General features: G+C 47.4%; 1 protein-coding gene across 4 annotated transcripts in view; it reads right to left on the reverse strand.

Moving 5' to 3' along the window:
* TRABD2A (TraB domain containing 2A) overlaps positions 1-21,198 on the reverse strand; it is an 80,305-nt gene extending 59,107 nt beyond the window's left edge. For all 4 annotated transcript variants that reach the window (XR_012584864.1, XM_074569421.1, XM_074569420.1 and 1 more), the window contains exons 1-2: positions 20,420-21,198; positions 12,689-13,249 (exon numbers count right to left, since the gene is read on the reverse strand). Coding sequence is in view for 3 of the 4 variants with exons in the window: in XM_074569421.1 (XP_074425522.1) it covers positions 12,689-13,249; positions 20,420-20,521 (663 nt within the window). In the remaining variant the exon portion in view is untranslated. The remainder of the gene's footprint in view (positions 1-12,688; positions 13,250-20,419) is intronic.
* Between the last annotated feature and the right edge of the window lie 5,490 nt (positions 21,199-26,688).

Below are 26,688 nucleotides of genomic sequence, written 5' to 3' on the forward strand. Positions count from 1 at the left end.
ATGTTAGCCAGTTATCTTCCAAACCCTTTGCATCATCAGTGTGTTCCAGGTAAGGTCTCCAGCCTTTTTAGCTTGACCTCCATGCTTTGCTCCTAGATGTACGACCTTGCACTTAACAGCACTGGATAAGCCCAGCTTTCCAGACGACTCAGCTCTGCTCCCACAACTGATCTGTTGTTCACCTTCCCTCCATCTGCAGGATCTCCATGTCTGTGCAAACAATTATTTGCTATTTACATCTCCGACAAAGCCACTGGGTAACGCAGGGCCAGGAACAGATACCTTCAGTACTTCTTTACAAGTATCTTCTAGCTTCCCTCCTCCCTGGTGGAGGATGACTCTCTCTCCATCTACAGCCATTTTATGAGAATGATCACTTCCCCTGGGCTGCCTACAATAAGCCATGTTGATTTAGTCTAGTGTGTACTCCTATATCAGAGCATCACCAGGAACAAGGTCAGAAGCCTTCAAATCTATGTATGATTATGTCAACACAATGACTCTTATCACCAAATATCATACTCTTATCAAGGAGTGGGATCACATTTGTCTGACAAGGCCAGTTTTCCATTCAAGGGAAATTGGCTAGCATCATCCTGCCTTCTCTCAGCTCTTTACCAGCTGCAGAGCCTATCAGCCTTTTTATGCCTTGAGCAAACTGAAGTTTGAGTAGCCTGACAAACTACCCACTTATTTTCACAGAATAATGCTGATACAGTAGGTTCTTTCCACTCCCCTTAAGTTTTTGAAGTGCCTATATGAATGATTCAAAGAGCTCCTTCGCTTAGTCTCTAAATATTCTGGACTGTAAGTTAACAATTGCTAAATGTTTTGTACATTTAAAAATACTGACATTTAACATTTTATCTAATTACTGGAAGTAATTTCTTACTGCAGCAGAAAATATATCCTTATGACCAAGCTATGAATACAGAGTCTTATCCTTTCCAAACACCAAGAAATAGTTAACTGGTTATTTCTGCCTTTTGTATTTCATAAGGAACAATTTTGCAACCCTGTTCAGTATGGAGCCTGTACCATTGGTAGGATTTAATGAATCCTTCATACATTTAAAGAACCCCTTCTTATCATTCCAAATACAATGCCCAAAGGCTCTTCATTGGTACCCTTCAGTTCTCTCATCAGTTGTCTGCATTTCCTTGCAGATTACTTGTCCACGTTGCTTCCTCTATTTTTCCATTCATTGCATTTTGGGTTTCTTATTGCTGCTTTCATCTTGTCTGTTAACCAAACCAGCTTATTTTAACTAAAGAATTCATCTTTGTAAATGCAGAATTGTGGTTTCTCGGGGACCTCATATAGGATTCTTGAACAACTCCCAATTATCATTCACATTTTTTTGCTTAAGTTCTTCCTCCCATTTTATTTGGCCTATAATTATTTTCAGTTTGGGGAAACTGGGTCCCCTTAAAGCACCAAACATACATATTATTGGTTGGGACTTTTCACACAGCAAATTGAGTTCAGTCACGATTACTTGTACCTAAGCAAACACCCTTTTCAGTTCCATGATTAATTCATTTTTATTAACCTGGATGAGGTCTGAAATTGCATTATTCCAAGCCAGCCATGATACCTGCTAGATTGAATGTTATTCACCTCTGGTTTTTAGGTGAATAGGTTTCTTTCCATACTGCAAAAACATATCTGGAATACCTAAATGGAAGCATATTTTTTCTCTTTCTTCTCCCCTGGCAGAGTTTCAAGGAGGTGCTCACCCAGGCACTGGGCGACTGATAACAAGTACTTCTATCCCCTGTGTTGTTGTTGATCAGCTACAACCTTGAGCTTTCCGTGTCTTCTTCTTTTGACTTATCAAGAGCTTCACAGCAAAAAAAAAAGATGCATGGTGTCACCTCGTTTCTCCATTTCATCCTTCCCAGAAAGCATGGCTGTGGCTACTTTATTATTAACATTCCAGACATGCAACTCATCCCACTGGACTCCAGCTGTAGCAAATGCCCATTTATCTTAACAATCAGGCCTTATAAAATCCCACAGGGATGAAACTTGTGATCAAACTACCCTTGCCTAACAAGTTATTGTACGCTGGCTGAGGAGCAGAGACTGTCCAGGAGTCTAGCCTCAAGGCCATACTGTTTGAATTGTTTCATCAGTAATGCCTACATCAGCAGCTCCCAACTACTCCTTGCACGCCTGCATTTTGCAGGGTCAAGCCTTTGTGCAGGCATTTGGGAAACTGGAAATGCAGTGCCCAGTGTAATCTCTCCCAGGTGAGAGGCTGGGAGCAAGCAGCCAGATTGTGAGGAATGGGTCTGCTTAGTCACCTCTCACCAATGCAAGACTGAAAGTTACACTATCTGTCTACCAGGTACCCACCATGCTCTCAAGGACAGTATAGATATACCTCACCCCGGGACGTCTGCAACTGCTTGAATACGGAAATCTCAGCCCTAAAAATCACGAGAGACCATTTTACCAGACATACCAACAGTGACAGGACTTCAGTTCCTCTCTCTAAGAGCTACAAAGGAATTTGGTATGCTTGCACTTCGGGGGATACCATGAAACTTCACAGACAGGAATTTCCCCAGGCATACATGGAAGTCAGGAGGAGTTCTTGTATGATTATAGACTGCGCATTCCCAGCAGAATGCATTGCTTTGGCCGGAAAAAGGTAAGAGCTTCAAAACTGAGCTCAGAACATCAGCAGCAAACCTCTGTCTGCCTAGCGCTGGCTAAGGGCCTGTCTTCCGTGCTAGGACAGCCCTGGTCAAACAAACAGTGTCATGCCTTCCCAAAGCTGCACAGCCCAGAGATGTCTAGCGAAAGACCCGGGAGAGTTAGTTTTGTGCTGATTCTGCGCAACTGTGGAAAGCTAAGCTGCATTAGCCTTCTCTACCATTGGATTCTGACATAATATACCTGTCCTTCTGGGTGCACAGCAGGGAAGTAAAACTGTGTGAAAAGACCAGTGGATTTTGAGCACTTGAGTGATTTAGCTAGCTCTCCCCTACAAAACAAGCAGAAGAGAAGCCCCAAGCAATAATAAAATCTGCTTTTCATCCTTGTCCTAGCTTAAGGACAGGTACACCTGGTTTCTTCAGGTGTACCAGGGAGCCAGGAATAAATGGTTTGATGAAACATTTGCAGTTGGAGAGATGGGAAAATTAGGCTTAGGACAATGTCCAGATGAAAGGTCAAATTTTCTCAGCAGTTAAAATCTTTAAGCAGTTAATCCAGGACACCTAGCAAAGGTAAAGCTTTGTCCTGGTTCCGTCGGGGTTAGGGTTAATTCTCCCCAGGCTCCGGCAGGGACACAGGTATTCCATCCCATGGACCCATGCCCAGGCAGGAGCCAGGAGCTGCTGAGGGAGTGGGTGGGAAGTCGCTGCTGGGAGCGGGCTGGGGTGTCCTGGGTCCGGTGGGTGAGCGGTGGTTCTGTAATCATGTTTGTACATTCCTCTGTCAATGTTATTGTTGGTGTTTTCCTGTTCTCTTTGCTGTTCTGTTAAACCGCCTTTGTCTCAACCCATGACTTTCGCCTTTTTCTTTTGATTCCCCTCCACAGGTGTGGGGGGATGAGAGAATGGCCTCGTGGTTCTTCGTTGTCGGCTGAGGCTGAACCAGGACAGGTTTTACTTGAAACAACTGAAAATTTGGCCTTCACTGAACCAAAGGAATCCAGGGCTGTAGCATCAGTAGCAGGGTCCTCAACAACACTTTGCGCTGGAATACATCCAGCAGCACATCACTGCAGGGCTACAGCTCTCTGTCTAGTTCAGAGCTTCTGGTGTTATTTATGTAATCGGTTCCCATAAGAAGTCCAAACACTTCCTCTGAGCTCACAGGAAGATCTTCAAAATGCCCCAAGGTGCCAGAAAAGCAAAGCTGGGAGCTGTAGTGATGCAGTCCCCTCCTGCCTTGCCTCAAGCATGAGTGAAAAATAGGCTTGAGCCATGCTTGGAGTGGGCTCCTTGCTCAGCCAAGCGGAGCACACCATGAAACCCATCTCCTTGGTGAGGGTAGGATGGCTTGCCCTGTGTGGCATCCCAGTAAGCCAACAAATGCCACTTCTGAAAGGTGGAGGGGGCTGACCATACTTGGGGCACTCTCAAGACAGCGACAAGGCATGATGTGCTGCCCCTGAGCCACATGTCTCAGTGGGGTCTCTCACTACAGCTATCGCCAAGTGGCCAGCATGAGGATAACTTGCCACCGGACATACCCAACAAAGGCAGACAGCACCTCAGCTTTTACCTTTGGGAGAGAGGAACATCCATGGGATGATGCTTGCTGTCTGGATCAAGTAGCATCGATTTATTTGCAGCAAAATCAGACAGATTTCACATACAGCTGCAAACCCAGCTGATTTGAGCTTTGACGGCCTGATAGTGCATAAAGATGTATAAATATTTTTCTCCCATGGTACTGTTTGGGGGACACAAGACGAGTAGGACACACTGACAAATTACAAGTAATTGTTGTGGTTTGGACAGTAATCCACACAGAAATTAAGGGTTTGAGTAAATAAGATGAAAATCACACTCTAGCACTGAGTCCACTGATGATGCAGCCTCTGTGCAAAAAGAACCATGCTTGGAAAGCAAAACAGGTCAACACAAGAACGCATAAAAGCTGACATTAAAAAAAAAATAATTTGCTAGAATGTTCCTGTAATGCATTTATTGTATGATCTTCATGTAAGTCAAGTCAGAAACAATGTATCTTTTTTTGTCAAAGATTAATTTGAGTTCTGGTAATCCTGCTAATCTTGTTAGACCAAAGAGACTGAGAAATGCACGTGGCCAGCTACCTAATCTTCCCCTACACAGTTATATGACAGGATTGTGATCACAGTAAATTGCAGACTAAACACTGTTACACATTTGGTTTTAATTGACAGGACTGTTCTTAAATTGCATAGATGGATCTCTTCATAAACCTCTCCCTGGTTTCAGACTGCACAGCCAACTACTACTCCCCATGTGCTTGTCTGTTCACATTTGACCTCTCCGTGCTCAAAAAAGGTAAGCCTCATGAAAAGGAAGGAAATGTGAATGTTTGAGTGCTCCAGCCGGGGCCCTGCCAGGCTTAGATTGGCTGACCTGTTCCTTATCAACTTCCAAGCCCACCTCCTCCCTTCAGCAACCCGATGGAGTCTAAAAGATGTTGTGTCTGAGCACCAACTTTTACTGCCACTTGTCTCAGTCTGAGTCTCTGAGCATCCGCCTGCACGCTCCAGGAGACAGGACAGATGCACCATCACGTGATGCTCAGACTGCAGGTGCTGCGTGCAGGACCGTCATGTGAGCCAGGGTCAGGCTTTGGAAGGAAAATGGCTGGGAGCACCATCTCACTTGGCAACCTGGCAAGAAGAGCTGTTGCTTTCCAAGAGCACAGCACATGCAGGGGTGACGGCAACGCTAACCCAGAAGCCCAGTCTGCCCTGGTATCTCTCTTCCCAAAGCAAGCGGGACATCCAGGAGGAAGGAGAGCTGGCAGCCAGCTACCAGCACTCTCAGCAGAGCCTGGCACCAGGTGAATCCCAGACCGGACACTTAGCCAGGACACACTCTGTCCCCATCAGCACTGCCAGCATAGCTCAGCATCTCCAGAGAGAAGTCATGCCCTTTGTTTCAGCTGTTCACTTTCAACACCCCTCTGGGAAATGCAGTCTCAGTTACATTTTGGGAATGCGCTTCTTGCATCTGCCCCAGCAGGACAGAAGCCCAGCACCCTATCTCAAACAACAGCAGAGAACCTACAGAGCAGCTCTTTCTCTAGCACCTGCCTTCAATTCAAGCTGTCAGGGGCTGAGGGATGTCTCAAGCCAGAGAAGGCACCTGGAACATGTATGAGACTCCCTGGTCTGACTATTCTTCATCCATGCCTTTGAAACTGTTCACACGTCTTGGTGTCCGTGCATTCTTCATCCATTGGATGCCAGAAATGAACGATGTCTTGCATGGGCATGCATCTACCTGCTAAGCCTGCTGCCTGATAGTGGTTTTATTGAGGGATCCAATCTACCCTCTGTTATGAAAAGCAATGAAGAATTGTTCCTGCTGCTCTCTTTCTGCATTAGGCCAGATAAAGCAATAGATACCTTAAAACTGTTTTTCAGCCTCCTCATCCTAGCTGTAATCAACATTTCTAACTATATAATAAAAGCCTTCATGAAGGTTATAGAAAATAATTATAAGATTATAGAAAATTGCAAGTCAATAAGGATAACGGAAACCCTATCTTTTCCAAAAATCCTGACAGCTTTTTGCAAGCTTTCAAGTTTACTTAGTAACGGCAATAGCATCAGCGAACAGATTTCTGAATAGAGTGTATGGCAGTAGGACTTTAGAGAAATACAAAACCAACACATCACATAGTGAAGACATGGGAAACAGAAGTTGTAGCTAGTAGACCTGAAAATGTAAGTGCAGGTGAGAAACAACTGTGTAAACTACTGAAGACCTCTGCAGGGGAAGTTCTTTGCCATACAGCATTCAACTACTCAACTCAGAGAGCAAAAAAAACCACAACAATCCCAACTCTATGATTAATGGATTCTGCAGATAAAACAAAGGTCAGGGGAGCAAAATAATTCAGGGAAGAGAGCAGAGGTGCTATGTAATCTGGATTTCTTGTTAAAACAAATATTGTCTGCTGGCTTGCAGTTTGTCTTGGCCAAAGAGCAGACAGGGACTGGACCACAACAATACGGGTAATGCCCTCTCTTCCCTGGGAAGATGCGAGAGTAAAAATGACCTTGCGTCCCCCAAGCATGAGCTCTCAGAAAACCATTGTGCCTGAACAGCCACAGACAAACTCAGAAGCATAAACAAGGGAAGACAAGGATAGTGACAACACCACTGCGCCGAGTACACGCGTGACTGCCGCGACGCAAGACAGATGCTGCTAGTCCTGGGAAGAGCTGAAGGAATTAGTTAACATGTAGAAAACATGCCCTGCTGGGAAAGGCTCAATGGTTTCCCTTTGCTTCATTGAACAAAAAGAACATCAAAGGACAAACTGATTACAGTTGCAGTACCGGCACAAGGCAGGGAAAGTTGATAGCACGGGCTCTTTGGTGGAATACAAACCCTCACAAAATCAAACACTTGAAAGCTGACGCTGAGCTGTATTCTTGGTCTGAATGTGTCCATGTTTGTTGAAGAAAACTAAAAATTAGTCTTCAGAACCACTGCCATGGGACAGAAACTCTGTCACTGGGATGCAGGAGCCAGGTGGGATCCCCATGGACCTGGCAATCCAGTCTGGGCCAAAATGGAACTGTCGTACAGCTTCTGCATGGGAGGGTGACAGCAATGCAGTCTAGTTCTTAGATCGGAAATGAAATTGTCTTCTACAAGTCTGCAGGCATGTGCCTTTAGGTTGTCCACGCCGGCTGCAACCTTGCTATCCAAGGGAAAAGCTGGCAGCTACAGTCCCACACTTTGGGTTTAGTAATGGGCAGTTAGCAGTGAGCCCTCAGGATCAGGTGTCAAATGGAGACACAGCTTCAGGCCACCAAGACCTGAGAACGTGCAGACCAAAGGTTAGCATGGAGGCACCCGAATGCCTGACCAGCTCAACAAGCCAAGCCTGCAATCCCCCCTCCCTTCTCCACACTCCTCACTATTGGTTGAGTTGCCCCAAAAAGCATTCAGCCCAGAGCTTCTCCGTGCTCCCTTGAGTGGCCTCCAATGCCCAGGACCCCTCTGAGCCCACTGACAGCGCTATGCTCCTCTGCAGCAACAATACTCTCACCCAGAGCTAGAGGGTCTCAAGTGTTACGCAGTGTGTCTGCCAACCACCCCACCCGCCTAGTGCTGACTTGTCAGAGGAAAGCGGGATAACCCAGTGACCAGCACTCCCAGAGTGGTGCGCGCAACTCATTGCCCAGCCCTCGCTAACTGGGAGTAGAGGAAAGTGTATTGGCATGCTCACACGTAACACTGGGAGCCAGCCACAGGCAAGGGGCTGTCTGTGGGAGCTGCGAGGAGAGACAAAGCCGCGTTTACCGCCTGACGTCTTCCGTTTATGCGGGTTAATGCTGAGCAAAGGGCATTTTTAATGGGAAAACCCAGCTAGTTGATACGCGCGCAGTGTGCAAATGCAAGGAGCTTATAATGGCACGTTATGACCGGTGCAAACCATTATGACCACAGCAAAACCCGCAGTTTGGGATTTTGAAGCCCTACCGCAGACTCCAGGCTGTTCGAAACAAAGTCTCCACCCTTCTGAATGCAGACACAGTAGACCAGCAGCTGAATTCCCCTTTTACTCTCACCCCCTGAGCTCCCCAGGTAGTTAATAAGATCTTAATTAAACTCTCATTATGACAATAAAAACGCGAAGCCTTAACTATTTTGGTTCCCACCAGCCAGCCCTTTCCCCATCCCCGATGTCTAGACGTGGAGGCTGCAGGTGTGTCTACACACAAACTGAAAACAAAAACAAATCTAGGTCACAGACTCCAGCAGCCAAAGATGCAAATAGGATCAATTCAGTTCTTTCAGCTCCAGTTCACGTGCAGAAAACCCTGATGTTCCCATCACCTAGGGAGGGAGGGAGGGCTGCTCCTGACGAATACATCTTGAAGTTACACCCTCGGGGCAGAAGATGCAATCAGGTTACCGCAAGTAGTGTCCCGTCCAACTTGTTCAGCAGTGAGTGCTCCACTCCTATGTCAGCTCTTTCATCAAGCAACTGCTCTTTGCTTTGCTCCAAGTTTGGATCTGAACTGCTCCTTGCAGAGCTCCCATCGTGTGCTGTTTTTCTCTCCTTGCTCGCTCTTTCTCTGAGTTTCTCTGTTGTCAAAGGTGAACCTTAACCAGGATCTCGTGAATGGAAACACTGCCAGATCTGACCTCATCACCCCGGAAATTAAAGACAAACATCATAACTGATCAACTCAACGTAGCAAAAAAGCCCTTTGTTTGAAATGAGGAGACTAACACAATTTTCCCCAATTTCATATCATATCTTTCGGGCAAAACTGCAATCCATCACTCCTGTTTCTCTAACTTCCTTAGAAGGTGAAAAAACACAATCCAACCAACTCCCCCCTCCACATGTAACAAGGCAGTGGTGTCTTGGCTTCCCCACAGATATGGACTGCTTCTAAATAATAGTTTTATACCAGGGGCTATTAAGGGTGACCGTTTCACCCAAGTGAGTCCATCGATAAAGCAAGAAAAATGATGTTGCTGTTATGTCAGAAGAGTTGTATTTGCTAAGCAGGAGTCTACAGCTCTCAAAGTCATGTTAGCGGTCCAGAACGTGGAACAGCTGGTAACCCTCCAGAGAAAAGCAGGAATCTTTCAGTGCTTTGTTGCTTGCAGAGGTTGTTCTGTGTAGAAATGTGAACAATTAATGTCCTAATTAACAGAAAATGATCAATCCTAGAAGCCTTGGCTTTATTTTCTACCTGCAACTAACTGTATGCTGAAATATGCAAAAGAAAGTGCTCAGCCCCAGAGCTAGAGCCAGGGTTTCAGGAGCAGTCAGTCCTTAGTGGCTCCCTGCTTCCTACTGCTACCCAAGTCAGCAGGGGCAAATTATGTACAGCAACAAAGCTTTTTATCTTCTATAGGCCCAGATGCTGCTAGAAATGAAACCTGCATCTTTATAGGGTATTGCAACGAGAGAGGCACTACCCATGAAAGAAGGAGGGGTGGGAGAAAAAAGTCTTTTAAGACAAGCTAGGATGGAAACAGCACGAAGCAGGAAAATAAACACCATGGCCCTGGCATGCAGACAGACTAAATGTTTCCATACTCCCTAAAGTTGCATAGATCTTGGAAGAAGAGATGGGGATTGGGGAGGCAGTGAAGTATTTCACAGATTGTGTACATGGCATTGCGCACCACATAGAAATTATACTTTTATGACCTGGCTATGTGGCCAGCCAGCCTGAGTTGAGCAAGAACAGAGAGGTAAAATGCCACAGTCATAAAACAAAAGATAAAGAGGAAACTGGAACAAATATGGCCAAAGAAAAAGAGACCCATGACAGGCAGCATTGGCTGTTGTATGTGTGGGGGTTTTGTTTATTTCATTTTTTTCCTCTCTCTCCTCACAAGGACAAAAAGGAAGTGTCTAGCTTGGGTTTGCCTGCGCTTTGCAGTATACTTGGCATCGTGCAACCTGATGGAGGGAATCAATGATAAACTGTTCCAGACCTTCACCTGCAATAACATACCCACACCAACCAGGCCTTGTCTGATAGTATGCATCAAAAGAGGGACCTAGCTAATAAAAATGTATTGCTTGTAAGTGGCCTGGGAGTCCTCCTCACCAGGTAGTACAACCGTGTTGTAAGTGAAAGGAAGAGCAAACCCTACGCAGAAACAAACTGAGAGCCCTAAACTTGCTTCTCTGCCAAGTAAATAATTTCTCTGCAACTCTGCTGCAACAAAAAAAAGGCATTTCTTGCACAGGATTAGACCATTCCTTATGGTTTTGTGTCCCCATTTTCCCCAGCAGAAGTTTCTAAGTCATCCCTGTGTGTTCGCTCATGAGAAAGGCAGACACAGAAGTGGGTCTCATACTGGGGGTTCCCAGACAGCAGCACAATACTAAAGGAAATAATTTTCAAAGAGCCTATTTCAAAGTCTTTGTTTGGTTTACATTAAACACATAATTAACTCTAATACCTGATCAAGAGAAGAAAGCTCTGAAATCAAAGATTTACAGAATTGCCAACCACAAGAGTTCACAAGTCAGGTTCTGAAACAACCACGAAATTGGCTTAGAAACATAAAAATCACCTGCCTCTGGTTCTCCTTTACCTTGAGCTGCCTGTATTGGAAATCTAGTAGTGGGCAGAAGTGGGGGTGTGACTTTGTGGTGCTGTAGCTTCTGCATACCTGCTGCCTCAAGGGACAGCATCCTCCTTCCTCCTGGAAGTGAGCAGGCGTGGAAGCAGCCACAGCTTGCATGATGCTCATACACTTCTCCACCCACCATGGGGTAACCGTGTGGCTGTGATTTTCCCAACTAGAGCTAAGTTTCTCCTGCAGTTCTGGTTACCCTGAACCTCTCAGCTGGGCTCTCACAACAAATATCACCTGGATGTTGCAGCTCTGGGTCCCCAGCCCACGCAGCTTCCCAGATCACGTGGTATTATTGCACCTACAAAATAGGAGAGCAACAGCTGCTCTTTGAGGAAAGGTGTGTGAAGGCCTAAATTAAGTGTCAACTGTTGCATGATCTTAACAGGGACATGATTTGCAACCTATATTTCCCAGCCTCCCTACCACTTTCTTAGAAGGCAATGGAGAAAGCACATCCCAGCCCCCCGCCATGCTAAACCAGAGGGCCAGGTCTTTTTCTGACCAGTGTCAGAAAAAGAAAAACATGGGCCATAATGTTACTAAAGCCTCAACTGGATAAGAAGTGGAGGAGACGGGCCTTCCCAAACCATTCCTAGGGTAGCTGTGAGCAAACAGTGACAGCACGAGGATTCAAAGCACAGTTAAGCAAAAAACTGGAGATGTGAACGAGGCTGCCCAGCTCCAAATAAGCTAAGAGAGGAGTGCGGATGCCCTGCCTGCAGTTAAGGACTGCTCAAGTGATGCAGTCTGGGCTGCCATGCTATTCCCTGCACTGTGGTCCCCCCCCCAAGACTGGCCAGGGTAGCAGCACTTCTGACATCTGCCCTGAACTGCTGTCCCTCCCCTTGCTGGGCTGCATCTCCCCTTCTGCTCGTTCCCTTCCAGCATGGGAAACTCCGATCAGCAATGGGATAGGCCTGTAGGGTGCAAGGGGAAGGGTCAGGCTTCAGTCAAAACTCTCCAGCCCCATGACCAAAGGTTGTCCTACCCTGGACTACCAGGACAAGCTGCAACAGCAGGTCTTACCTATTGCTAAGCAAACACCCCTTCCTCTCCCCAACCTAGCACCTCCCTGCAGCAAAGGTATCCCAGGCCAGAGATCAACCTTATATACCTGCTTGTGATCCCACCGAGACAGACACTGCTCCCTGGTGTATTTAGTTCAAAGAGGAGAGGCCAAAACCACCCCATGCAACACATGGACAACGGAGAGGTTGTTCTACGTGCCTGGTGTGACACTGTATGAACAATGTGCTAAGCTCCAGACGGTTTGCCAACACAAAGGCACTTGTATAAGGGCCTGCGCCAGCCTGTGGAGCTCCCTGCAGGAAGCTCCCTGGTCTCAAAGGAAGAGAAAGAAACAAAATCAAACACTTTTCCCAATGCAGAGGATGGGCCCCTATTTCTGAGGGCACTGAGAGGTCCACTGGGATACTTTTCCAACCAGTGTTTACTTCTCAGCTTTACTCACAGCACCCCTGCTTCCCCCAGGTGATCACAATTTTCTTCTTAACAAAAACAAGTTTAGTCACTGAGCCGCAGACTGCCCTGGGCTCCTGCAGGGCAGCTCAGCCAGGGTCAGAGGGCAGACATCCAACAGTCCAGTGTCTCTTAGGGTAGAGCCTGCCCCAGGCTGCCCACGGAAGAGGAGAGGGGTCTGCCCAGGCCAGGTCTGAGTTTAGGATGTAGCCTGAACTCCTACAGCTAGCAAACTCTCCTGAGGGCACAGGCAAAGGCATGGGCTGCACAGAGCAAACGTGAGAGTCTCTGGATAGAGAGCACTTACCTCACGTCCCAGCCTGTGCTCTTGCTGCTGGGATAGCCACCCGAGCAGCCAGCCTGGTACCCTGCACACCACTCCGTCTCACCTGGGAGAAGTTCAGCCCATTGAGCGGGTGGCACTGCTCCTCCACTTTCTCCACAGCACCCGTTTGCTTCCTTAGCCGCTCTGCTTCCTGGGCCAGGTACAGATCCAGGACGGGCACACCTCGTGACTTGATGTCTACCTCTGTCAGAGAGTTCACCATCAGCATCACCCACACTGGCCTCTTCCGCTCCCAGTTGCCAGCAATGGCATTGAAGAGGTAGTCTGCGTACAGCCCTTTGCCCCGCTGGTCTGGGGTCATCCAGGATGGCATCATGAGCTTGACGTACTCCAGGTGCCGCTTGAGCCGGCGGTAGATGTCACGGGGCAGCACGTCCTGGAGGTTTTCCCCCTGTGGCAGGAGCTGGCAGCTGGTGAGAGCTGAGATGGTGTAGGGGTCGGTGAGGTCCAGCTCGAAGTATACAATGTGGCTTTGCTGGAAGGCCTTCTTGGAGTTCTCTGGGATGAAATCCCAGACACGAGTGTATGGGACGTGGATGGTGCCAAAGAAGTAAGACGGGGGATCTCTCTTGATGGTCCACAGGAAGGAGTTCAGCTCGCTTTGCTGGGGGAGAGGGAGACACAGCTGAGTAAGCACAGACATTTACGCTGGGCCACTGCAGCGCAGGGCTTAAGGAAAACAAGGTGCCAAGCCAGCAGGTCACCTGGCTCAGCAACATGCCAGCACGGACTTTTCCTAAAGCGGCTTTGCTCACAGAGTCCTCTTTGACCACCCTTTTTCTCAGGTCTTGAGGTCAAAATTTATCTTTCATTAATTAAAACCACAAGAAGATTGGCCTTGGCTTTCTCCTCCTGAAAGGCGACACTGGGTCTTCTTAGCAGTAACACCACCCAGGCTTATACCTCAGATATCTGCCAAAACGAGCAGCAGAGCATAGCCCAGGCAGGCTATGGTCCAGGCAAGGTGCTTATCCAGCTTACACCTTTTATCAAGTCAAAAGCTGGCATCGCTTTGCTGAAGCAGAGCAGGACAATAGGGTTTCAATCACCTTCACCTTGACGCCTCTGACTTCAGCACAGCAAGGCACCTTTCATCAAAGAAACTGCTGTGACACTTAGTCAGAGGGTGCCACAGCACCTTGGGGGAACTTTCCGCTTGGAGCGAGACACCAAACAAATGAGTGACACAAAACAGGTCTGACAGGCAGACTTGCTGGAGCAGGCAGAGATAGTTTCACAGGGATGTAGCACATGGACAGACAGACACACAGTCAAGACCCCTCACAGCCCAGTTCACCTCTTTCTTAAGGAGCACAGAAGCACATGCAATACCTTGGAAAATAAGGGAAGAACTTCTGCAGGCCAAACTCGGGCTGTGGTTCCAGGGCATATTCATTTAAACGCAGAGGATGAAAAAGCTGCTTTCTTTAGCTTTTAAAATCTCTCAAAACCCACAGCCATCAGAAAGTCAGTATCAGACTTTTAAGTTTGTTGCACTGCAAAATGTGCCTCACAGCATCCCCAGGAATACCAGAGCACAGGGCTGTGCTCAAGCCCCAAGCAATCCTGACGGACAGGAGAGCAGATGGGGCAAAATGAATCCTGCTTGGATCCTGCCAAGTCACTTCACACCAGCAGCAGGCATGACCTCCATCACCCCACTGGTGCAGTGGTCTTTACTGGAGCGATGGACACAAACAGTTTCTGTCTGTCCACGCAGACAGGAGGAGGTAGCCTTTGCGTGTCTAAGTAGGAGGACAGGCTTCCAGATGCACTCAAACATCTGGTCAGACTTTAGCCAGCAGAAAACTCTAACCTCAGGTCTGAGGCTACATGTGCATGTGTGCTGATCTAAAAAGCCCGCCTGACTGCCAAATGCAGAACAGGTTGCTTGGAGGAATTTATCAGAAGCACACTGCCTATAAATTTCTGATACTAAAGGCCCAGGGTCAGAAAGGTTAATCCTAAAGACTGCTCTGGAATGGCTTATCCCAGACAATCTTCTCCAGCAGTTGTCTATGTCAAACCCAGGCCACAGATCAGGCAGCACTTCAGCAAAGTGCTACTACCAGTCCAGCTTACCAGCACGGACCGACGTACCAAGCATACTCCAAAGAGCTCTTCAGCCACTTCTGCAGCACGTTGAGAGTCTGAGGGATACCTCAGACCTTGGTGACACCACGCTACAACTCTGGATCCTGTAGGACGGTCCTGAAATGCACTCCTGAATTACAAACCATAAAAACTCTCCTGAAGACCATGGGAAGATGGGAGAATAAACATGATGCAGCACTGAGAGGTAAAGAAGATACAGGGCAACAGATGAGCGTGAATCTGACACAGACCCAGGAAGAAAAGAGCAAAATGAATACACAAAGTAAAACGGGAGGGAAAATGAGATGGGGTTCCCTCCTGCCATTTTTCAGGAGGGAAAAATGGAAGGACACACCACTGTGGTGAGAAATGAACTGGAAGTAGTTATCAGACAGCAAGGAGGAAGGACCAGAAATACAAGCAAGCGAAAAGACAGAAGAGGCACCTGGAACAGGCATGAGGTCAGGAGGTCAACAGTCCTTCACTTCGCACAAGTCTGATCATGTACATGGCAGTGCACAAGAACAGCCATGACTGCAAAGAATCAAAAGGAACAAGTGGTCACCAGCCTGCTTAAAACTTCAGTTCAGCTCCTGAATAAACCCAGCCAGAAGGCTCAAGCTCAGATGTATGGTACCAGGCTCTAAAGCAGATCATCAGCGCTGCTCCAGACTACTACACACAGCCCAGCTAGAAAATGGTTTAGCACTGCACTCTCACTTTTTTCGCTCTGCAGACTTTCACAACTGGATACTGAAAGCAGAGTAATACTGCCAGCTATTAGTGGTACCACTGAGGAAATCACACAGGCCATCAGGCACAGAGCAAATAAAGTCTTCCTTTAAAGAGCCTGCAGCACAGGCAGAAGAAAGCAGGCTGAGACCTAGCAAAACTTCTCACACAGCCCTAGAGACTGAGACCTGGCAAAGCAGAGCGGCTGGGCACTCTTGCTGGCACTTTCACACCAACCGGAGCAGGCATGAATTAGGCAACCTACCACAAGCACCACCCGGGTCTCCCTTCTCAGAATTCTTGGAGACAGTATGAGGGGCTGTGAAACCTCCCCAGACCCTGCAGAGCCCTGCGAACAGCCCGCTACTACTTTGTGTGCGAGGGGATGGGGCAAAGTCCTTAGTGTGCCTGAGCAGGTCTGTGCTTCACCTGCTCTACCTTCTGGCACTCTCTGTGCACCTCCTGGAGCTCACATAGAAAGGGAAAAGCACAGGTATAATCTCTGCCCAAGACCATAAAAGGGGAGCCACTGAACAATGCTGTAGGTGGCTGTGAGATAGCACAGGAACAGTGCCGAGGCTTGTTCAGCATCGCAGCATACGCCACCACTAGCAGTGCCTCTCTCTCACCTCACTTCCCTGAGAGAATGCAACAGATAAAGGTGCTACAACTCAATTTTCCTTTGCAGTAGGATCCTTCTATATAACTGTTACATCAGAAACGGGTGCTTTAAAACCAGCATAAATTACAGTCAAATTGGTGGCTTAAGTAAACTGGGTTGTATATCTCTAAGAATTTCACTTTCAGCAGCAAAACAACAAAAAGTCCAGTTTACGTATAGATCAAGATGCATATTTCTGTCTCCGCTCTCCAGTTTATAGGTGGTGCTCAATGCATTACTTGTGATGGGAAAAACTAGGAGCAAGGGGAAGAAATAGAGGGTCAGCCTCAGAAAGGGAGCAGCCGTCCTGCATGAGAGCACTGGTCTCCCAGTTTGCAGCCACACCAAGATCCAAGGCAGTGTCACACTAGCCACACCACACCTCCACTGTGCCTCAAGTTTAACCCCCCACTACATAGTCCCAGATCAACGTATTTCTGAATACTCAGCACTATGGCATGGTGCCTGCTCCCCTGCCTCACCTCCCCAGGTGAGCAACAGCTGGCTGTGAAATGATTAAGGGTATCAGCCCAGCCAAAAAATTCCTTGGAACAAGGAAGAGGAAAGAGAAAGACTTTTCCCCAACCACCAGGGGAATGAGAGAGAAGGAAAAGGAGCTGCTCAAGCTGACGCTGTCACAGAGACAACACAGTAGGACCTATGGGATCCGCTCCCTACAACAAGACTGGGGAAGCCTCCCTTCTCAACCAGGGCTGCACAGGGGACAAACACCACTGCCTACCCTGAAGTGCAATGGGGGCATATAAGGCCAGACAATGCTCCCCCAAAATGAGGGGACAACAGTGTCAGGCATTGCAGGAATCCTGGAAAAGCATGGTGCAAATCAAATGTTTTCCTTCGGGAGCTGAGGGAGAGTCTAGGCAAGAATAGAAAAAAACTTGCAGAAAGGAAGAGTAAAGCGACGCATTGCACATCAGTAGCTGAAACCAGAGCATGCTAGTCCCATATCCCAACACCTGCCCTCTAATCACATAGGTCGTTGTCCACAGGTGGCACTGGAAACTCCCATGACCTCCTGCCTTCCTTCTATCTGCTTCAGCAGAACACAGGCTCTGACCGAGAGGTATTTTTATTATCTTTCCAATAGGTTTCTTCTTTAAAGAGTTAAGAAAACCCAAGCCTCAGATTCTGTTAATTTTAACTACCCCCAGCAACTTGCCTTTCCAGCAGTACTTATAGGTCCACCATAGGGTGCAACCTGTAGTCTTCATATAAGCAAATACTACTGTGTTTGTCAGACATCATGCATTATTTCAGGTGAGGCAGCAATGATTCTGTGGGAAGAGTGGTGACAAAGACGATCACAGAAGGTGTCATCTTTCTTCTGAGAAACTAACTCAAATTGGGTCAAATGATGTACTGACTGTCAAGAGTAAAATTATGGTAAACATCCAGGAAATAATGCAGCAAAAAACAGGAGGAACAAAGAATGCTTCTCGTGGCAGCACTCTGAATGTCTCAAAGAAGAGCAGGTAGGTGCCCCTCTGTGGTTTCAGTGTCTTTCTGGGCCACTCACCCTCACCCCTACTACTTGGCCCCACAGCCACATCTTCCAAACTTCAGCTCAGGATTGCACTGTTTCTCAACCCACAATACTCTCTTACATTCTTTTTGCTTGCTACAGAAGCCGGAGCATGTGGCACGCAATATTTCACCCAGGCAGGCAGCCCTATAACCCTCCCTGTATGGCTTTCCTCCTCCCTCTTATCTACCCTGGTGCCGTATCTTGTCATGTTCTTTTATACCTAATTGAGGCAAAGATTGTGCCTTTACTCATCATGTAAGGTGCCCCATGCATCTATGGTAATGCACACAGAAATGGTAGGCACATTTTTAATAGTCATTCTCTTCAGCTTTTGCTCAGCTGTATCACATGCATATTACATGAGAGCATATATTATACGGTCTCAAACTCATCACAAGACTGTAAGCAGAACTCACCTGGGCACAAACACTGCACTGGCTACAACTATTAAAAGAACACACATTCAGTCCCCATTTGCCAGAAATGAAAAATAAAAATAAAATTATTAACTAAAAAGTCAAAGGTTGAGAGCAGACAGATTACTTGCTCTGCTGAAGTGTATTTATGGGGAAAGGTAGCCATTTAAATTAATTGGTCCCCTATCAGGAACAACATCATAAAATACTAACCAGCTACAACCACAAGCATTCTGCTGTTAACCCCTGGATTCTGGCTTTAAATTTACCTATAGACTGCAACGTTAAGCAAAAAGAAAGTACCACTGGAAGATAACCCAAAGCATTCCAGCATACTTTATTTTACATTAACTGTTTTCAAAGCTTTTCTTTTTTCCTACTGAAAAAAAAAAAAAAAAAAGATGGGGTACATTATTGGTTCCAGCTTTAACTACAATTTGGAGTGGTGATGAGAAAGTCCCCTGAAGTACTGTATGTTCATTCCTTGAAATAGCAGCTTCTCTCCTTCTGGCACTGATGCACATATTTCTTTCATGACAGAAGCTCTAGGCAACCTGACAGAAAGAAAGGTGTATCTGTAATCTAGAGGGGCAAGAAAAGAGATCCCATAAAAAAATTAAGATAAAAACAAACAAAAAAGCCCTCCCTGATGATGCAGGGACAAGGAGGAATGCTTTTTTCCCAAGGGGTTCGTGTAAATATTTGTAAGGATACACTCAACAGCTTTGCAAATAAGGCAGATGCTGCCATTCCTAGACAGCGTGGTTACCACCACTGTCCCAGTGACCCTAGGGAACAGCCTGCCAATACCAGAACTGCAGGTGGTCTCACATTTTAATGACAGACTGATCAGCAGAAAATGAGATACCATTAACACATTTTACCTCCAGTTTTGCCTGTAACTGGCAGAAGTCCAGTCAATGGCTCCTGAGGAAAATTCCCTGTGTCCCACCAAATCAGTGAATTACCCATTTCCAAAAGGGCAGCTTCTGCTGCTCAGGCTGTCAGGGGCTGTCCCCTTCCTTCCTGCTCTCACTAGCTCCTTGCAGTAGATTCACGCCAGCCCACAGCTTTTGCACTTTATGCCCCAAGGGGAAGGGGGCACCAGCTCCAGAGGCTTGACCTGGCTTTATGGCAGTGTCACAGCTGGCCACCTATAAATCCAGTTAACAAACTGGTTCCAGGCACAAGCAAATTGGTAAGCACCCTCCCCCAAGGTAGGGTTAAGCCCTGTCTAACAGAGGAGCTCAGGCAGACAACTCCCATGAGAGACATGTAGCTTGGCATATGGTTGAATCGGCAATGCCTTAAATCCTAAGGAAGAGACATCTCAGCCTCCACGGCTGCAGGGGGGCCAGCTCGCTCAGCTGGAGGCAGCGGGGCCCCTAGACCAAGGGGGCTGTATGTAGATGCATGTGCAGGTGAGAGAGAAAAGAAAGATCACACAGCAGACCTTCTTCAGAGTTGCAAAGCCTTCTCGCACCTACCCTGCAGTTTGACCACTGTGGCTTTGGCACCACCCCAGTGCAGCAGGTCTGCACTCAACTTTGAAGGGCGACCAGCTCCCTTAACAGCTGCGCTGGAGAAGGTAACCCTGTCTGGGCCGGGAGATGAACACAAACGGCAAGGCACACGTCCCAGGAGCATCTCAAGTGCACAGCACCTCCAGTCAGGCTGCTTCTAGGTCCAAGCATATACCAACAGACTGCATGGATGGTCTGTTAACACTAACAGAAGCATTAAGACACAGTAACTTCAGGAAGGCTTTTCCTACACGATTTTCTGTACGTTTATCTCAGAAACTTCGGCAAGAACCGTTTTTTCTCAGTGTCTTGGTATTTAATGGAAATGACACCCAGCTCACAAGCTTCACGCCGGCCACTGCACTCAGCTGCACTTACCACCCCACCGGAGCCAGGTCAGCCCACGCTGCTCCTGATTACTACAGTCCGTCTGACGACGTGACAGGATGAGCAAAATCTAACATGAAAAAACTACATTTCCACTTGAGGGGCACGGCCATTTGCTGGTTCCGAACCTGCTCCACCACTCCGGGCGTTCGTATCAGTAAGGCAAGAAAGAGCCTACCCCCACCCGAGGGATGCTAGCAGAAGTCGCCCCAGGGCGAGCCCCTCCTGCTGCGAGCGGCGCGGGCGAAACGTCGGGCTGTGGCGCATCCTGGGATCTTCCACCTCCATCAGCACCCACCGCTGGTCGTCCCAGCCGGCGTACAGCCCCGAGCTCCCACACTCCCCTCCCCGCCGCTCATCCGCACGGCCGCCGCTTGAGCCCCGCACCCCGCGGTCGCCGCAGTTCGGTGCTTACCTTTGCGGGGAGCGGGCAGGCGGGGGGGCCGCGGCTCTGCCGCGCCGTGGCCAGCAGGAGGAGGGAGCCCTGCAGCAGGCAGAGCCAACCGGGGTGCGCCATCCCTGCTCGCTCCGGGGTTTGGCACAGTTTGGGGACGGCTTCCCTTTTTTTCTTTTTTTTTTCTTTTTTTCCCGCCCCCCCGTCTATTTTTCGCCCCCTCTTCTCCTCCTTCCACAGCTCCCTTTTTTTCCTTTTTAATTTCCCTTCTTTTGCTTTTTTTTTTTTCTCCTTCCTTTTTTTTTTTCCCTTGGTCGGTCGACCCAATCCTAGAGCCCTCTCAGGGGCGACCCCATCCCCTGGCCAAACCCTCCAGCCGCTGCCCCCTCCTCTTAAAGGGTCCCGTGCCGTGCGGGGGGAGGAAGGGGAAGGCGCGGGGCCCGCCGCACCGGGGGCGGGCGATGGGGCGGCAGCGGGGGGGTTGTCCCCTCCGTGCCCCGCCGCCGCCTGGCTGTGGCAGACGACGGCGGGGCCGGCGGGCGCCGCGTATGGCAGCGAGACCCCGGCTGAGCCCCGGGGGGGGTGCTGGGGCGGCCGCGCCCTTCCCCCCGCCCCCCAGCCCCGGCAGCCCCCGCCGCGCCCGGGGATGGCAGCGCTCCGGGCTCGCCCGTCGCCGTCCCTGCCCCGCCCGTCGCCGTCCCTGCCCCGCCCGCCCCGCGCCTTGCCGGGCTCCGCTTCCCGGCTCCGGCCTGCCCCCTGCCCTGCCTGCCGGGCTCTGCCCAGCCTCCAGCTCTCCCGAAGCGAATACGAAATGGGATACTGTCCTTCTTCCCAAGTCTCTCTATTGCCCGCCAACTTCAGATTGAGGAACTGTTTCCAATCATTCCTGTGTTCTTGTTGCAGGGTGCCTCTGCCAAAGTTGTGTGTCCGCTGTGCTTTGCGCAAGCAGTGTGATCAAAAATGCACTGAAGAACATGTCACCATCTTTAATTGTAAAATTCAGCCATATTTGCTGAGAAGAGTGGTATTTAAAACCTAACAAGGGTACATATTGCTGTTGATCGCAGTCTTAAAAATATTGAGCAAAGCCAGAAGTATGCCAGTTTTCAGTCCGGTGTAAATTAAATGGATGAACTTTCATAGCTCTCAAAATATTCATAATAGGATCTTCCTGATAATTTTAATATGGCATGTGTAATTCACATAAAGCAAAGTTAGAATACTAACTCTCCATCGGTCACCATGGTGTATGGTGCTGTTATATGGTACATTCCCTCCTGTACCATCCCCAGATGTTTTAATTAAGGACTTCCAAACACAAAAGAAACCAAAATCTTTTTGAAGCCATAAATAAAAAGACAGCAGAAGTCAAACGAAGGGGGAAAACTTATGCCACTCTATGAGCTGGCAGCTGCTGGTTTCAGTACCAGAGTAAGATGTTGCTCTTAATGCAGACCTTTCTCCACAATGTATTTCTCCATCTTTTCTCAGTGTTCAGTAACAGTATTTTTACCATTTCTCCTTTAGTAGTCACCGTTACCCTCACTGTCCTGTGGCAATGAATGGGAATGCTTCTGCTTTTTTGTAATAGCTAGTGGACCTGACCTACCCCCGCTTTGGTACACTGGATACACAGATGATCTTAAAAGACTAGTATAATTTCATTATAATGTTGACCATTCCTTCTGAAGCTGTATGTGTGAAAACACCATGCATAAAGCAAAAGACAAGCTGCAGACAAACTGTTTCAGGCTCTTTGCTGACTCAGATATTGTTTCTTTAGCTTTACCCTATTCTTACTCTTAAACTCATCTTTTTCAATCCCAGAGATCCAAATCTCTGTCCTTATGGTTAAATTCTGGTTCGGAGTCAATGGCAAACTTCCCAACAACTCAAAGAAGGCAAAGATGCTGTTCCTCTCCTTTGGCTAGGAGAGCCTAGTTTTGTGGTGCAAAGTAAATGCCTCCAGAAGACAGACCCAAACCCCTTCGTTGTCTTGCCTTCTGATTATGTGCGTTACTGTATTTCTGAATACTGTGGATTTTGATGAGGAGAATGATACCTGTAGTACATGAAATGCATCATCTTTTGTTAGGTCATGCCAAACATTTAGAACCCAAAGCATTATCTGACAAAGAATATGGCATTTATGCAATATATAGTAGTTATAATCCCTATCTATTTTAATTATTATTCCTTTTTTACAGCAGGGGAAAATACTATCTGCAGTTTTCCAGTGCTCTATATTCCTATACCTATCAGAGCAAGAAGTGAGGGTGGAACAGCTTTCTTCATCATCCTCTCAAAAAAAATTCCCTGATTTGACACTTGTGGCTCAAATAGTGAGTTTGCCCACCAGTCAGTGACAGTTAAGCAGCTATTCCAAACAAACATCACTCTTAGCAGCCAGGTGTAAAACAGGTGTAACGACACTTTTCTGCCCTGGAACGCAGTAAGCCAGACCCACATCTGGTCCTACGTATTTCTGGGCACAGAAGCCAGATAACATTCATACAATACCTAGATCAAGCTATAGAGGATAAGAATAAATCTTTCGTGGCACAGAGATGTTCTGCCAGACTGATTGTGTACCTTCTGCTTGACCATGTTTAGTTGCTTTTGGTTCTAACATAGCAAAACACGTAACACCACTTTTTGAAATACGCAGCTCGCAGGCATCAGGCAATGCAGACTAAGATGCTGCTTGGCCTTATTTTTGAACTGGTGGGAAATGCATTCGTTGTGGAGAATTGCTAATGGAAAATGGGGAATGAGGAAGTACAAAGGGAATGTTTTATAGAGACTTTCAAAGTTATTTATACTTTCACTGCAACATTTCAGTAGAAAGCCACATCCTACATGTAGTAATGGAAACCGAGGATAAACCCAATTTTTTTATGTAATGAAGTTCTGTCTGTAGAGTGGCTGGGATTTGTTTATCCCAGTTCCTTGCAAAATTATTTCAATAGGACTTTGGCATGTGCTTAAGGCTAAGCACGTGCTTATGTACATTGCACAGAAAGGGTAAACTGAATCATACACTTAAATGCTTTTCTGAATCAGAGCCTTAGACCACAGAGTCTGCGACCTGAGTTGTCCGGTTGGTAGTTAATCCAAGGTAACTGAAGGGGCAGGCTGCACAGCTGTGTCTCTTACAGCAGAGTTTAAGCAGTTGTCATGCACAGGCACTCGCACGCACATCCCATGCTTTTAGGTGTGCCTATAGGTGGGGCCAAGTAGTGACCTGGACAGTGTGTAAAAAAACTTTTTTTTTTTTTTTTGTCAGCAGATGTTTGTTAGCTGATGTTCAGTCAGTTTCCCAGGCCATAGGAACAGTTATATGAAAATGTCTAGGAGGCTGTCAGAGGCCTAAATCTCCTCAGGTGGGTGTTACTGCTAACAGATCACAGTCCCAAACACACATTGTGGATCCCTCTGGGGGGGCTCAGACTTTCCAGCTGCTTCCCAGGTGGATTCTTATGTGCAAGGAGTAGGAACAACCGGGTTTCCAGGACTGCTTGCTCCTGCATCTCTCTTCCAACCCAGTGAAGGGCTTGAGAAGGAAGAGGGAAGGAAGAGGGAAGGGAAGGGAAGGGAAGGGAAGGGAAGGGAAGGGAAGGGAAGGGAAGGGAAGGGAAGGGAAGGGAAGGGAAGGGAAGGGAAGGGAAGGGAAGGGAAGGGAAGGGAAGGGAAGGGAAGGGAAGGGAAGGGAAGGGAAGGGAAGGGAAGGGAAGGGAAGGGAAGGGAAGGGAAGGGAAGGGAAGGGAAGGGAAGGGAAGGGAAGGGAAGGGAAGGGAGGACAGAGGACTGTTGCATTCCTCCTAACCAATGCCTAAGCAGCTATTTTTCTGTCAGCGGTGCTGAGGGCCATTTATAGGTTAGTGATGGAGCTACAGTTCCCTGAGAGAGACAGACCAGCCTTCAGGGATCTACATTTCCCTTCCAGCCCTGCAGAGCAGGCTTGGCCAATGTGCTTCCTGTCCAGCATGCGATTTCATGACACAGCCATGCTCAAAGCAGAGGAGCACCAAAGCATCAGGTGAGAGGGCGAGCCATGGGATGATCAGGATGGAACATCCCTTTTGGTGGAGAAAATCAGTTAATTTCACTCAGACTACTTGAGCTTCACCACAGAGCTGTGGTCTGTTTCTGCTTCTCCAGTTGCAGTATAACTCAGCCACCTCTTAAAAACACCTCAAGATATTCATTACGTTCTATCTGCATGACGTATGGGGTCCCTGTTTACCGAATTTAACAAAATAATGCATTAATCATTTATTTTGACAACCCTTTGCATTTTTTCCTACTAATACTATGAATTAATAGCTGAATAATTCACAGTATTTTTACTGCTTTGTTAGCACTTTATTCTCACCTTTTCAACAGTTTAGGTTTTGATTGCACTCTTATAAAGAGTACTTTCAGATTGGGGAAAGGGGTTTGTAAACTGTCCTTTAACTCCTTCCAGCCTAGCTTCAAATGATCCTCTCCTTTATTTCTAAAGTGTTGGGGCCTAGCGCAATTCAGAGCTCCCTGTTCTGGTCATGTACTTTCTCTTCACCTCCTTTCAATGCCTAAGAGATTTATTTTTGTTTAGTTTTCTCTCTCCATTCAAATTGAGATTACTATTATTAAGATGCATTTAGATAACAGAATTCCACTCTTTGCACTTTATTTTTGGCTTCTGGCTGACTATACTTGATAATTACATGTAACCACTTCACTTTGTAATATATTCCCCATATTTCCCTTCCAGCTGACCTAACACTTTCATACAGTAACATACTACAAAGTTCACTAACCCTTTTTATCTAGAGGCATAATTGGGGCTCTGTGTTCTTGAATCTCTGAAGTCCACATCAATCCTTCTAAGCAAACTCCCTTTCAAATGCAGATAGAGTACTTTTTCTCAACTTAACAAAGAAAGCTCCTTTGCCTCCTTTATTATCTACTTTATGATATCTGTTTCATAATTTTAATGGTGAGAAATCCTCGTGCTTAATTTTCATGGTGTTTAAAATAGATGTTGAATTCAAAACCAGGCGAATCATGTTGAATACCGGGTGAATCACAGCTGACCTGCCTGTTAACGGACTGTGAATATAATTCTGTCCTGAAGACTCTGCAAATCTCTTTTGTGGCAGCTTCTTTCACTCAAGGCTCACTGTGTTTGGCTGTACAAGGTGGCTTTCTTTCCATTGTGGGTTAATGTTAGGTAGCAAAGGCTCATGCACAAGCTGGAGGTTGGTCAGGAATGTGTGCGCTGTACCAACACTGCGCTGCATTTGCACGCAAACACATGCCATCTCGATTAGCATGTGCTTATTCCCTTCCCTTCCCTTCCCTTCCCTTCCCTTCCCTTCCCTTCCCTTCCCTTCCCTTCCCTTCCCTTCCCTTCCCTTCCCTTCCCTTCCCTTCCCTTCCCTTCCCTTCCCTTCCCTTCCCTTCCCTTCCCTTCCCTTCCCTTCCCTTCCCTTCCCTTCCCTTCCCTTCCCTTCCCTTCCCTTCCCTTCCCTTCCCTTCCCTTCCCTTCCCTTCCCTTCCCTTCCCTTCCCTTCCCTTCCCTTCCCTTCCCTTCCCTTCCCTTCCCTTCCCTTCCCTTCCCTTCCCATTCTTTCCCTCTCCCTTACTTCCTTCTTCCTTCCCTTCTCTCTTCCTTCTCAAGCCCTTCACTGGGTTGGAAGAGAGATGCAGGAGCAAGCAGTCCTGGAAACCCAGGTGGGTCCTGCTCCTGTGCACATAAGAATCCACCTGGGAAGCAGCTGGAAAGTCTGAGCCCTACAGGAGGGATCCGCAATGTGTAAAACCTTCAGTTTCCATAGGTGGATTTCTGATGTCTTCCAGGAAATATCAGGACAGCTTTGCTGTGGAATAACTGGAGAAAATCTAAAATGGGTAGAAATTAATTGAATTTAGCTTATCCATTAAATTAGCATGATTTTTTTTCATAGAATTAGAATTGTTGAGGTTGGAACGGACCTTTAAGATCATTGAGTCCAACCTTTAGCCTACCCTGACAAGAGCCACTTCTAAACCATGTCCCTAAGTGCCCCATCTACCCTTTTTTTAAACACCTCCAGAGATGGTGAATCCACCACCTCCCTGGGCAGCCTATTCCAATGTTTAATAACCCTTTCAGTGAAAAAATGTCTCCTAATATCTAATCTAAACCTCCCCTGACGTAACTTGAACCCGTTTCCCCTCGTCCTATCACTTGTCACCAGGGAGAAGAGGTTAGCCCCCATCTCTCTACAACCTCCTTTCAGGTAGTTGTAGAGGGTGATAAGGTC

The sequence above is a fragment of the Larus michahellis genome, chromosome Z (assembly GCF_964199755.1).
Source record: "Larus michahellis chromosome Z, bLarMic1.1, whole genome shotgun sequence".
Taxonomy (NCBI): domain Eukaryota; kingdom Metazoa; phylum Chordata; class Aves; order Charadriiformes; family Laridae; genus Larus; species Larus michahellis.